Source organism: Palaemon carinicauda, chromosome 8 (assembly GCF_036898095.1).
Source record: "Palaemon carinicauda isolate YSFRI2023 chromosome 8, ASM3689809v2, whole genome shotgun sequence".
Classification (NCBI taxonomy): domain Eukaryota; kingdom Metazoa; phylum Arthropoda; class Malacostraca; order Decapoda; family Palaemonidae; genus Palaemon; species Palaemon carinicauda.
In genome coordinates, this window is record NC_090732.1 from 115,480,292 (window position 1) to 115,495,291 (window position 15,000).

The 15,000-nt window shown below is 34.9% G+C and overlaps 2 protein-coding genes across 2 annotated transcripts in view; both read right to left on the minus strand.

Annotated features, from left to right (window-relative positions):
• LOC137645417 (golgin subfamily A member 6-like protein 22) overlaps positions 1–13,767 on the minus strand; it is a 151,463-nt gene extending 137,696 nt beyond the window's left edge. The window contains exons 1-2 of the mRNA XM_068378222.1: positions 13,094–13,767; positions 12,320–12,685 (exon numbers count right to left, since the gene is read on the minus strand). Of these exons, the coding sequence (XP_068234323.1) occupies positions 12,320–12,685; positions 13,094–13,767 (1,040 nt within the window). The remainder of the gene's footprint in view (positions 1–12,319; positions 12,686–13,093) is intronic.
• Positions 13,768–13,845: 78 nt separating this feature from the next.
• LOC137645418 (uncharacterized) lies at positions 13,846–14,583 on the minus strand. Its single transcript, XM_068378223.1, has one exon. It carries the CDS (start codon positions 14,581–14,583, stop codon positions 13,846–13,848), a length of 738 nt encoding a protein of 245 aa, XP_068234324.1.
• Between the last annotated feature and the right edge of the window lie 417 nt (positions 14,584–15,000).

Below are 15,000 nucleotides of genomic sequence, written 5' to 3' on the forward strand. Positions count from 1 at the left end.
GTCCAAAAGTTATTAACCTGTGCACGGAAGTTTTATTCTTTCTTTGGTGGTCCAGAAGTTATTAACCTGTGCACTGAAGTTTTCTTTTTTTTTTTTGGTGGTCCAAAAGTTATTAACCTGTGCACGGAAGTTTTATTCTTTCTTTGGTGGTCCAAAAGTTATTAACCTGTGCACTGAAGTTTTCTTTCCTGGGTGGTCCAAAAGTTATTAACATGTGCAATGGAGTTTTATTCTTTCTTTGGTGGTCCAAAAGTTATTAACCTGTGCACTGGAGTTTTATTTTTTTCTTAGGTGGTCCAAAAATTGTTAACCTGTGCACTGGAGTTTTATTTTTTCTTTTGTGGTCCAAAAGTTATTAACCTGTGCACTGAAGTTTTATTTTCTCTTTGGTGGTCCAAAAATTATTAACCTGTGCACTGAAGTTTTGTTTTCTCTTTGGTGGTCCAAAAATTATTAACCTGTGCACTGAAGTTTTATTTTCTCTTTGGTGGTCCAAAAATTATTAACCATGTGCCCCGAATTTTTATTCTTTCTTTGGTGGTCCAAAAGTTATTAACCTGTGGACTGAAGAGTCTTTCTTTGGTGGTCCAAAAGTTATTAACCTGTGCAATGAAGTTTTCTTTCTTTGGTGGTCCATAAGTTATTAACATGTGTAATGGAGAAATAGTGCGCTTCTCTTCCATATCGATATCAGATACAATATATATTCCATCACTTGAAACTAGGTCCAACATATGCCCAGTCACATTTATTGCACAATCAATAATGTTAACCAATTTATGATTCTAATAACTCACTAAATGCTAAAGCGTCACTATTTGATGAGTCATCCATCCAAAAATTGAAATTTCCACATAACTAATACTGGCCGATAGATTTGAAAATATATTGTTCTAATTATTGTTATTATTATTATTATGACTAGCCAAGCTACAACCCTAGTTGGGAAAGCAAGATGCTATAAGCCCAAGGGCTCCAATAGGGAATAATAGCTCAGTGGGGAAAGGAAATAAGGAAATAAATAAATGATGAGAATAAATTAACAATAAATCATTCTAAAAACAGTAACAACGTCAAAACAGATATGTCTTATATAAACTATTAACAACGTCAAAAACAGATGTGTTATATATAAACTATAAAAAGACTCATGTCTGCCTGGTCAACAAGAAAACATTTGCTCCAACTTTGAACTTTTGAAGTTCTACTGATTCAACTACTCGATTAGGAAGATCATCCCACAACTTGGTAACAGCTGGAATAAAACTTCTAGAATACTGTGTAGTATTAAGCCTCATGATAGAGAAGGCCTGGCTATTAGAATTAACTGCCTGCCTAGTATTACGAACAGGATAGAATTGCCCAGAGAGATCTGAATGTAAAGGATGGTCAGAGTTACAAAAAATCTTATGCAACATGCATAATGAACTAATTGAACGACGGTGAAAAGATTAATATCTTGACCAGGAATAAGAAATTAAATAGACCGTGAGTTTCTGTCCAACAAATTAAGATGAGAATCAGCAGCTGAAGACCAGACAGGAGAATTTTTTTTTCCCGTCAAGTTTAACAGTAACAGATGAGGTTAGTGTTGGGCAAATACTAAATGTAATGGAAAGTTTGTAAATTTCAACCACCCACTTATAATGAAACCCATTCAAAATTTGGAGAGAGCAATTATTATAGTTTTGTATTTGCACTCCAATAAAACACACACACACACACACACACACACACACACACACACACACACACACACACACACACCCGCCGCGCGCGTACACTTACATGTGATGAAATTGTTGCAAAAGGTAAAAATTGATACTCTCTTAAAACTACTGTACATTATATATGGGTTGTTAGTTTATGGTTAGATTTTTGTAATGAAGTTCCCTCAAAAGTAGAAACGCTACAACATCCAAATATAAATAAAAAGAAGTCAAATAGTCATTTATCAAGAAAAAAATAAACATTTTCAAAACGAATTAGTCAATCTTTATGCCCAAATACTTAACTATGTAAATCCAACACGTCGCAAAATAGCAGACGATGTACAGTAGAATTCTGCTCTGGGATTTTTTTTTCTTTCTCTCCAGAATGTTACTGGGAGAGGATGACTAGATAAAGACCACGATTAAGTAATTTTATTTTGCAGTAAATGGAATAAAATTGTGCTAAATAGAAGCCATAAGTAATAAAACGCAAGAGGGAGAAGGAAAGGCTACAACTCAGAGGGTCCTTAAACTATGAAACGAGACTTGCCAACCAGCTCAACAGAAAATTATTTCTTTTGATTTTAAACTTTTGAAGTTCCATAGATTTAAATATTTAATCGTTGAGAGCAGTCCACAAATTTGGCCACAGGCGAAATTAAACTAATAGAGTATTGTGTATAGTATCGAGCGGTATGAAAGAAAAGGCAAAACTGTTGGAATTTATTGCATATCTAGTTGATGGTATGACGGAAGATCTGCTTGCAAATGATGATTGAAAATAAAATAAAAAAAAGATTGTACAACGTCCACGGGCGCTAATTAAAGAATTTAATAGACAGTTTTCGTGCTACAAGTTAAGATGAGAGTCTGGAGGGGAATGATATTCAAAACAAGTGTAGAATAAATGAACTAAAACGTTTCCTCAAAATAAACGCCTCAAAGAATATTTAAAGACACGCGATATACCAATTGTTTGTACAATTATTAAGGAAAAAATAGAATTTATCAAAGAGAATTGGTATCAAGAATTACTAACATTAAATTTTATCCAATTCGTGTGTAGTTGAAGAAACCGTTTTAATGTCGCCTGAGAGAGAGAGAGAGAGAGAGAGAGAGAGAGAGAGAGAGAGAGAGAGAGAGAGAGAGAATTATGTACTTGTATATAGATTTTACATCGTTTAGATAACTGGTTAGAGAAAAATTAAGTTTCGTGCGAAAAATTAAGTTTCGTGCTGGCAGTCCAGGGCGAAAATATGAATTCGTTGTGAAACGAATAATTTAAATATTTAGGAACTATGATATCTAATACAGGATCTTTAGAATTTGAGTTTAATGAACGATTGAAAAAAAAAATCAGACAATGGCTAGATTAAGTAGAATTTAGAAATCAAATCTCCTGAAATAACATAGAAAAATTAAGCTATATATCAGTTTAGTGAGATCGCTGTTACTGTATGGACGAGTCGTGGTATGACATTGAAACTACTGTAAATCCAACAGATGTTCTACATTTGAGAACAAAGTCCTCGGAAGGATATTGTGATTTAAATGACAGGACAGGACTAGAAATAAAACTATAATCGAGATTACTCGAGTGCCATATGTGGATGAGATCATGATGAGGGGTAGATGGAGAGGGTTTGGGCATGTTCTTTGCACTCCCAAGGTTCACCAAACTTTCAACTGGGTTCCACAAGGCACTAGAACAATTGGAAGACCCCGGCCTACATGGCTGAGGACTATGAAGCGTGAAGTAGGAAATGATGAATGAAGTATTGATTTAAAAGCTCAAGAGAGAGATGACAGACGAAATCTAATCGAGGCCCTTTGCGCCAATAGGTGTAGGAGGAGAGGAGGAAGGTGATGATGTGAAACATCTCTTTTACCGTTTCAAATCAAGAAACCCCTTATTACGTTCATGTAGTTACAGTGGTGTCCATCATCCAGTACTCATTGCAATCTGTTGGTTATAAATACAATAACGATACGAAGAAATGACCCGCTAACTCATCTGTTCAAATATGAGAACAAGAGCCTCATAATTAACACGATTAAAAACAGTGCTAAAGTCAAGATCATCATACACTAATTTCATGACCACAATTAAAGGATTTCTGCACAACATTGAATACTTTAACAAGAGCTTCAGACATTCAAAGCACCCGAAAGCCAAACTGCTGACTAGGGAACTTTCAGCCTATCCATACAGTCGTATTGACAACAAACCTTCAAATCTGTTGTTAGTAGGTTGGCCAGGCACCAGCCACCCGTTGAGGTACTACCGCTAGAGAGTTATTGGGTCCTTTGACTGGCCAGATAGTACTACATTGGATCCTTCTCTTTGGTTACGGTTCATTTGCTATTTGTCTGCATATATACCGAATAGTCTGTCCTATTCTTTACATATTCGCCTCTGTCCTCAGACATCTGACAACACTAAGAATACCAAACAATTCTTCTTCGCTCAATGGGTTAACTACTGCACTGTAATTCAGTGGCTACTTTCCTCTTGGTAAGTATAAAAGAGACTTTAGCTATGGTAAGCAGTTCTTATAGGAGAGGGACGCTCCAAAGTCACACCATTGTTCCCTGATATTGGATAGTCTTTCACTGTCTTGGGGTGGAGTGCTCTTGTTTGAAGGTACACTCGGGCACACTATTCTATCTTTATTTCTCTTCCTCTTGTTTTTTTTTTTTAAGTTTTTATAGTTTATATGAAATATTTATATTAATGTTGTTACTGTTCTTAAAATATTTTATATTGATTGTTAATTACTTTTCTTGTAGTTTCCTCATTTCCTTTTCTCTCTGGGCTATTTTCCCTGTCGGAACCCTCGGACTTATACCATTCTGCTTTTCCAACTTGGGTATAGCATTCTGCTTTTCCAACTTGGGTTGTAGCTTAGCAAGTATTAATAATAATGATAATAATAATAATAATAATAATAATAATAATAATAATAATAATAATAATAATTATAATAATTATAATAATTATAATTATAATAAAAATAAAAATAATTGAAATTAAAATAATTAAAATAAAATAAAATATAATATAATAAAATAATAAAATATATAATATATGGTGATATATAATATAATAAGCAACCCATTTTTCTTTTTATACAATAATTAGGCACCGAGAAGATTAAATTTGCCCGGGAGGGACGGTGGAGTGTAGTTATTCGAATTGCTTCACCTACTTAGCTGATTCACTTGGCTTGGGCTTTATGAGGACAAGAGTAAACGCCTAATTAACGAGATTTGCCAATGCATTATAGTATCAAAAATTAGGGGGAGGTCTATAGATTGGTGTGTCCAAGTACCCTTCTGATCAAGTAATTAGTATGGGAGATATGAAAGAAAAACACAATTTTTTTTCCCAGAAATGCAAAGTAGTTCAAGTGAGGAAATGAATAACATTGTATCTCATATAATGTAGAAGAGAAGTGCACTATCTCTCCAGTGCACAACTTATTACGTTTAGACTACTACAGAAACACGCAGTGGTGAAGAAAATAATCTTTAGACATAAAACAAACTTCTCTCCTTTTGTATGCATTAAAGAAGTTACAAAAAAGTAAATGTTATCAATGTTCCCTGTGATTATGATAACCAACGTTTGTTGGGCTCTGTGTTTTGACTGCCTTATGATCATATATAATAGGCATACCTACCAAACCTCCCGCAAGACGTGAGTCTCTCCCTCATTTTGAAAATACCTCCCACATTCCATATTGGCACTATATTCCCGCATTAGATGAAATCTCCAAGACTATTCAAGTTCGTCATTGTCACTAATGCTTATTATTTAGTAAAAATAACTATTTTCTGGAATAGTTTAATCGAAATGTTGAACACAATTATATTATAAAAAAGGGGATATGTGTGATGTGGGAAAAGGAGTGGGGTTGGGGGAAGGGACGATCTAGCTCAAGGACAGTGTGAACCAGACTGCACCGAAATGTCTGATTCGAGAACTCACTCCTCCGAGATGAGCAAATGGTTCACATAATGAGAGGTGGAGGCAAAAAGGCCTTGGCTGAAATGAAGGTTTAAAAAGTGAAAGCAGTTGAAATAAAGACAATAATAAAAGGAAATGGAAGGAAGGCAGGGGGAGAATGAAATACTTAATTTAATCGCATACGTAATGGAAGGATAACTGATTGCCAGTAAAACGAGTAGTTTGAGCATGAGGTTTGCTGTGAGCGTAAATCGAACTGTGAATTACTTGTGAAAGCAAAGTTAGCAACTTATGCATATATCTGAGCATACTCTAATGTTGAAACATTATATCACTGTCATATTCTGCCCATAAAATAGCCTACAATGCAGTTACACGTACAACAGCAATTTTGCCATATATATATATATATATATATATATATATATATATATATATATATATATATATATATATATATATATATATATATATATATATATATATATATATATATATATATATATATATATATATATATATATATATATATATATATACATACATATATATTACGTATATATATATATGCACAATTTTCCTTTTATATTTATGAAAATTTAATTTACTGAGGTTTCGAAGGGATCATGTTGATACTTATGTATTTTTTTTTTATTAATTTATGAATCTGCATGCAAGAAACTAACAACGGATCCACTTGAACGATGAAAAGCAACGTACAATGAGTTAGAAGCTCTGCTCCGGAAAGATTATACAGAATTGGGCAAGAAATTTCAGGCTTATTTACCTTTCTCTCTCTCTCTCTCTCTCTCTCTCTCTCTCTCTCTCTCTCTCTCTCTCTCTCTCTCTCTCTCTCTCTCTCTCTCTCTCTCTCTCTCTCTTGTACCTGCTTCCTGGACCATTAGTACAATTATTCCTATCCCAAAGCCTCATGTTTTAGTAAAGTGTTTGAGCGTATACTACTAACCAGGCTAATGTACCGGTTACAAGAAAAACTTTCTCCCCATTTGTATGGCTTTCTTCCTCAGAGGAGTACTCATCACTGATTAGCTGAACTCTACTCCCGATTGTCCTCCAACAGTGTAGTTGCCCTCCTTGACCTCAAAAGTGCTTTTGATATAGCCAACAGGGATATAATTCTTGATCAGCTTGTCGAATTTGGTGTCAGATGAAACCTTCTGAAGTGGATAAACGGTTAGGCCTATCTCGGTAACAGAAAATCACGTGTTTTCTTTAAGGGTGTATGTAGCTCCTATGGAAATTTTGAGCTTGGCACACCTCAGGGCAGTGTATTGAGCCCATTTCTTTTTAATATTCTTACGCTATCCCTGGAACCACTGTAACCAGCTATGCTGATGATGTCTGCATCCACTCCACTACCCTTCGAGACCTTCAGCGTGTCCTTCAAGACTTCTACAGGTCCTGTACCTCCTGTGGCCTCATACTCTCCCCAGAAAAAAAAAAACAGAATCTTCTCTGCCCGGAATCTCCGAGACCTGCCAGTGTTCATTATGCGTGGGAATATTATACCTTACTGCACACGATATACATATCTGGGTGCACCAGTCAGGATCACCCCTGTTATACCTGCACGACAACGAATCCACCCCATGGTGAAAAACCTTCTAGATCGACTGGAGCCTCGCTTCACTCCCATCAAGTGGCTTGCTACCAGGGCCACAGGTATATCTATCCCGTGGCTAAAACCCTCTATATTCTCTTTCTAAGGTCAGTTGTTTACTATTTATCTCCTGCTTTAATTTGATTACCCAGACAGCCGTTACAGCCTCTAGAACTGTTCCAAAATAGAGTAATGAGGTTTATCTTAGGATGCCCTCCTTCCACTCGGATAGTCAACATGCAGACCGAACTCATGTTACCTCCATTAATAGAAATAATTTATGCCAATGTAACTTTGTTTTCTGTTAAATGTCTACACTCCACAATTTACTCCAAACTTCTCTGCTGTCCTCAGAGCATCACTTGACGAAGATACACCAAGACCTCAACTCCTGCCAGGGGGCCATAACCTAGTTAGGGCAGTATGTGAAATCTTCGACACCTTGATATCGGTGTACCCGAGCAAGCAGTCATCCAAGATTTGCCACCATGGCGGGTTCCTATTCCTGCTGTCACTTTCACACCAACCTCTTAAAGATGCCCATACCAGTCTACAGAAGCAGCTGGTTTTGGAAACCATATCCAAAGTGTCAATTTCAGTTCCTGCAGGACACCACATCTACGTTGACGGATCAGTACAGGCAGATGGAAGTGCAGCATGTGCTATGTTCTCCCCCACTTTAGAATCTCCTGAAGGTGAGTGGCATGGTCGCAGGTTGCCAAACTCATCCAGTTCCACTTATTGCGAACTTCAAAGTATATGGGATGCAGTAACCCTACTTGTTAGAAAAAAATGTGAATGGATTGGTGATCTGTGACTCCAAATCTGCACTCCAGGCACTGACATCTTCTAGGCCCAGCTGTGGCGAGACATTGTGTCAACTCGCTGCTGCTTACAATGCCTCGTTTGTCTTGTCCTTCATGTGGATGCCCTCCCATATTGGGCTTGCTGGGAATTACATGGTGGACAGTTTTGCTAAAGATGCTTGCACACTGGACCTTGATGACAGAAATGTTGAGCCCTCACTTCGCTGCCTTAAACGTATTATATATTCAGCAGCTTTAGCCTGTACAGTACAGTGTAGGGAGGGGCACTAGTGTTTTCATACAACATCATGGTAACTTTCTGCAGAGCCGTCACAATTACCGGCGACGTGGACTCATGGTGCGTAGGCATAATGTCGTAAGTGCCAGGATAAGGTTGGGATATCGTCCTGTGTTTCAGGTTGGACAGACACTAGATATACCACACTACCTCATGTAAACTGTGTAACCTTGCTAATGCCAATAACCTTGAACACAACTGCCTTCATTGCACCACTGTCAGGAATCTGTTACCTCAAGGACAAAATTTACTTCAAACCTGCCAATAGTTACTCAAAGATGACCACCTAGACGTAATTTTGACTCGTCATCCACACTTTGGTGGCTGCTAAACTGACTGTTGCAGGTGTTGTGATAATAATGGAATACGATCTCACTCTTTTTGTAACTGATATACTGATGATTCAATTCTTCTGTTTTTTTTTTATGTACTGTATGTAACTGCTAATATTTAACTTTTTTTTGACGTCTTTGGGCGTAATAAATTTATTAAATAATCTCTCTCTCTCTCTCTCTGTCACACATGTATGGATGGCCGAAGATTCAGAGGAGTATTTATGAGGCCTACTTCAACTAATTGTGTAACGTACAATATAAATTATCTAAGTGGATAGCAAAATTACTTTCCCCATGTTTTGGCACCATAATATGTCATTTAAAAGATGCATGTAATTTTACTGACAGCATTAGAGATATTGATCTACAAAATAAGAATAAGAAAGTCAAGTTTTGATGTTGAATCCTTATTTACCGAAGTGCCAGTACAACGATGTCTACAGTACCTGAGTAACAAAATTGATTAATTACATTTAAATATATCCGTACCTAATGATATTTTTTTTTTATAAAGTTGATAGATTTGTGTTTCTGAATCTTACTTTACTTTTAACGGTCAGTTTGTCTCTCAAATATATGGTCTTCCAATGGGTTCTTCTCTCTCTGGTTTTAGCAATAATTTTTATGGATTTTTTTGAAACTGCTTTTTATTATCATTATTATTATTATTATTATTATTATTATTATTATTATTATTATTATTATTATTATTATTATTACTTGCCAAGCTACAACCCTAGTTGGAAAAACAAGATGCCCAGGGGCCCTAACAGGGAAAATAGCCCAGTAAGGAAAGGAAACTAGGAAAAATAATATATTTTAAGAACAATGATATTTAAACAAATGTAAAAAATGAAAACTTTAACAAAACAAGATGAAGAGAAGAGATAGAATAGTGTGCCCGAATATACCCTCAAGCAAGAGAACTTAACGTTTTAGATTTTGATATCACATGGGTGAGGTATGTTGATGATATTTTTGTTGTTGTTCCGTGTCCTTAATATTGATAACTTTTTGAGAGCCTTTAAGCAGTTTCCGTCCATTCATTAAATTCAAAGTGGAAATAGGAAATAATAATGAATTACCCTTCTTGGACACCAGTAATCCGTCCGGAAGATGGCTGTCCTAAATTCAAGGTTTACAGGAAAGAAACTTATGCATTTTCGAACAATTGAAGAGCTACAGCATAGAGGGGTTATTTCTAACTTATCTTTAAGGGGTTATAAAGTTTGTGACCACGAATTGAATATGAAATCAGTCGGCTTAAAAAGGTTTTCAGAAAACATGGATACAATTCTAGGTTTATTGAAAGGGCACATCTGAAAGCAAGCAAAGTATACTATGTTGAAAAGGAAAAAAAAAAGTAATTTCTAAAAGTTGATGAATGACTTCCTATTATTCCTCAAAAAAGCCAAGACAACATGTTACTTGACACCTGCCTGGAAATATTTAAAATAATTGGATTATACAAAAATAACTTGACTATTAAGAAGGTGCTGATAAAATTGGGGATAGAAAGTGCATCCAATAAAGCATGTGTATATAAATTACATTGTTGAACATGTGATAATGTAGATTTTGAAAGAAAAAAAATGAAGAGATTCCATTGGAAGAGGAGATGAAAATAGCGCTGTTTTTAAACATATGACACGGGAAAATCATCCAATAGGTTTTAAGATTATTATTATTATTATTATTATTATTATTTATTATTATTATTATTACTTGCTAATCTACAACGTTTTCTGGAAAAGCAGGATGCTATAAGCCCAAGAGCTCCATCAAGGAAAATAGCCAAGTGAGGAAAGAAAACAAGGATAAATGAAATATTTTAAGAACAGTAACATCAAAATAAATATATCCTACATAAATTATAAAAACTTAAAAAAAAAAAAAGAGGAAGAGAAATTAGATAGAATAGTGTGCCCAAGTGAACCGTCAAGCAAGAGAACTCTAAACCCAAGAAACCGTATAAGACCATGGTACAAAGGGTATGGCACTACCATGACTAGAGAACAACGGTTTGATTTTAGAGTTGTTCTTCTAGAAGAGCTGTTTACCATACCTAAATAGTCTTCTACCCTTACCCAGAAGAAAGTAACCTCTGAACAATTACAGTGCAGTAGTTAACCCCTTGAGTGAAGAAGAATTGTTTGTAATTTCTGTGTTGTCAGGTATACGAGGACAGAGCAAAATCTGGAAAGAATAGGCCAGACTATTCGGTGTATGTGTAGTGAAAGTGAACTGTAACTAGAGAGGAGCAGCCAATGTAGTTCTGTCTGGCCAAAGGACCCCCATAGCGCTCTAGCGGTAGTATCTCAACGGATGGCTGGTGCCCTGGCCAACCTACTACCTACAAATTTATATCAATGCCTGATATACATAGACGAAACCTGGTTGAATCTGTTGTAATTCAGTTATAAGAGTTCTAATACTTATCAAAGTAATTTTAATTAAGTTTGTTTGAAATAATATTGTAAAAAACAATGTAACTATTGTTAAGGAACTGTTGAACGATGGAAACAAGCAACCGTCGATAATTCTTGGGCAACTAATTAGTCACTTAAAAGAAATTGAAGCTTTGCCAGATAACCCAGTCTGCTTGCAGAAAATTATACTCTAAGGATACGGCTACCTGTTCTGTTGGAAATGATGGATGAAAACAAATGTGGTATTTTAAAATTGTTCGATGTTAGTGCTGCTTTTGACGCAGTTGTACATGAACTGCTACTAAATGATCTACGATCCATCAGTGTTTAAGGAATTTCTTCTCATTTCTCTTAATTTAATTTTATTTATTTATTTATATATATATATTTTTTTTATTTATTTATTTTTTTTTTTTTTGCGATAAGGCTATTATAAGTTTGGAGGAAAAATAACTGGAGATGCCCTGACCCGGATTAAGGGAAGCCAGGTTTTTACCCTTCAAACTGTCAGTTCATGATCCTTCAGGTTAATCTCTGTCACTGTATTGGAATTTGTAGTCAGTTCTATTCAGACCTTTGCTTAGAGACGGTAACCCTTATTGTGCTTTCATTAGCGACATCTTTTTTTTTTTTTTTTTTTTTTTTCTGCTGCCATCTTCTTTTTTTGGATTTTTTAGTTTTTTATAATTTTTTCTTTTTTTTCTTTTTTTTTCTATTTTCTATCTACCTTCAGGGAATCTTGTTCAGAGAGGCACAGCATAATAGAAGAAGTCAGATTTGTTTGTTCAGCATTTGTTCACTGGACAAAGAAACAGTACAGGTGAATCTTCATCAAGGAACAAAGCATACTAGAACAAGTCAGATTTCTTCACTCTGCTGAGTCCATCTTGTAGAATATCCTTTAGGTACCTAGAATATATTGGGAACAGCCGCCATCCTGTTTTTTTTCCTGCTGCCATCTTATTCTTCTTCTTCTTGTTCTTCTTCTTGTTCTTCTGGACTCTTTATTTTTTATGCTTTTTGTGTTTTGTATTTTTGGAGGGATTTTTTATTTTTTATATTTTGGGGAGATTTTTTAGTTTTTAATTTTTTTTTAATTTCTTTTTTTCATATTTTCTATTTTTCTAGGTTTTCCTTTAACTCCTTACTCGTCACTATTTATTTCATCTTCCAACTGATTCATCAAATCCGCCAATTCCATAACTACTTTTTGAGTATAACCAATCTGTCCAGTCTTCGCCAGAAGTCTTTGCTTTAGAGTCTTGATTTCTCTCCTTAGACTTTCCACTTCACTTTCTGTCTGTTTTCTGATTCTTTCTTCTATTAGCTCTTTATTAAGCCTTGTGCTATCTTCTTCTCTCCTTAGAATTTCTTTTTTTTTTTGTTGTTTCACTATATCATCAATTTGCATTACCAATATTTCAAGCCAATCTATCTCGACTTCCATATCCTCTTTTTCTTGCTTGAGAATTTTCGCTCCTTCCGTCACAAGATTTAGCCGATCCTCTACCTCTCTTTTGATTGTTTCTACCTCAGGCATGTTTTGAATATGTAGACTTTCCATTTTTTCTTCGAAAATAGCTATTTGTTCCTCTTTTTCTTTTCTTAATCTCTCCTCTTCCATTAACTCCTCTTTAAACTTTTCTTTCTCTTCTTGAACTCTTTGTGCCTCAGCATTCGTTTCCATATTTTGAATCATTACACCTTCCATGTTTTCTTTGAGAATAGCTATTTGTTCCTCTCTTTCTTTCCTTAGTCTTTCCTCTTCCATTGGCTCTTCTTTCAGCTTTTCTTTCTCTTCTTGAACTCTTTGTGCTTCAGCATTCGTTTCCATATTTTGAATCATTACACCTTCAATGTTTTCTTTGAGAATAGCTATTTGTTCCTCTCTTTCTTTCCTTAGTCTTTCCTCTTCCATTAACTCCTCTTTTAGCTTTTCTTTCTCTTCTTCAACTATTTTTAGTTCTGTTGTGTTTCTTTCAATAATCATCTCTAATTCTTCAAAGGATTTTTCAAGATTATCAACTTTAGTTTTTGCTATCAATTTACCTTGCCAAAGTTCGTCTGCTTCTTGCTTAGCAAGATTTAGCTCTTCTTCTAGTCCTTTTCTCACTGTCTCTTCTCGTTGCAATTTGGACTTAGTCTCTTGCAACTCTTCATCTATTTTGAGTGTTTTGTTTTTCCCAATATTCATTTGTAACTTCCTTTTCCAATTTCTCCTCTTGAAGCTGTTGAATCTTTTGTCCTTTATCCTATTTTGTTCTTGAAGATTATCTATTTGATCCTCTTTTTCTTTCCTTAATCCCTCGTCTTTCATTAACTCCTCTTTTAGCCTTTCTTTCTCTTCTTCAACTATTTTTAGTTCTGTTGTCTTTCTTTCAACCATTATCTCTACTTCTTCAAATAATTTTTCAACATTATCAGCTAAATTTTTTACTATCAATAAATCTCTCCTAAGTTTTTCTGTTTCTTGCTTAGCAAGATTTAGCTCTTCTAATACTGTTCTTACTGTCTCTTCTTTCATTAACTCCTCTTTTAGCTTTTCTTTCTCTTCTTCAACTATTTCTAGTTCTGTTGTCTTTCTTTCAATAATCATCTCTATTCCTTCAAATAGTTTTTCAACTTTATCAACTCTAGTTTTTGCTATCAATTTAACTTGTCTAAGTTCTGCTGCTTATTGCTTAGCAAGATTTAGCTCTTCTTCTAATACTTTCCTTAATCCCTCCTCTTTCATTAACTCCTCTTTTAGCTTTTCTTTCTCTTCTTCAACTATTTTTAGTTCTGTTGTCTTTCTTTCAACAATCATCTCTACTTCTTCAAATAATTTTTCAACATTTTCAAGTCTAGTTTTTGCTCTCAATTTATCTTGCGTAAGTTCTTCTGCTACTTGCTTAGCTAGATTTAGCTCTTTTTCCAATCCTTTTCTTACTGTCTCTTCTTTCATTAACTCCTCTTTTAGCTTTTCTTTCTCTTCTCCAACTATTTTTAGTTCTGTTGTCTTTCTTTCAATAATCATCTCTACTTCTTCAAATAATTTTTCAACATTATCAACTCTAGTTTTTGCTATCAATTTATCTCTCCTAAGTTCTTCTGTTTTTTGCTTAGCAAGATTTAGCTCTTCTTCTAATACCTTTCGTACTGTCTTTTCTCGTTTCAATTCTGATTTAGTCTCTTGCAACTCTTCGTTTATTTTGAGTGTTTCTTTTTCCCAATATTTATTTGCAACGTCCTTTTCCAGTTTTTCCTCTTCAAGCTGTTGGATTTTATTGTCCTTTATCCTGTTTAGTTCCACTTCTTCACTAAGTCTATGTTTCATATCTTGCGTTTCCTTCCTTTTTCTCTCAATTTCGTCTTTGCTTTCTTCTTCTGTCGGCTGACCAATCACATCTCTAAATGTCGCCTCTCTCTTCATTAGGTTTAGCTGAATTTCTAGCCTTTACCGGAGTGCATTTTCTTCCTGTAATTCTTCCTTAGTGAACTTCAACTCTTCTTTAACTATCATTGCTACCTTCTGCCAAAATCCGATTTCCTTCTCAAATTTCTGAACTTCACTCTCCTCTACTTTTCCTTCATATTCATTTTCAATTCTTCCGTTATATTCTAGAATTTCCTCTATCATATACACTTTCTCTTGCAAATTATCTTTAGTTTTGTTCATTTCAATTAGTATTGTTTCAAGTTCCTTTCGCAAGCGATCGATTTTTTCATTGCGATTCGCTTGTTCTTATTCAAAGTGGCAAATTTGAACTAGCTTTTCCTCGAGTACCTTTGCATAGCGATCACATTTTCGCTCTAGTTGGTTGGACCTTCTTTCTTCTTCAATCAACCG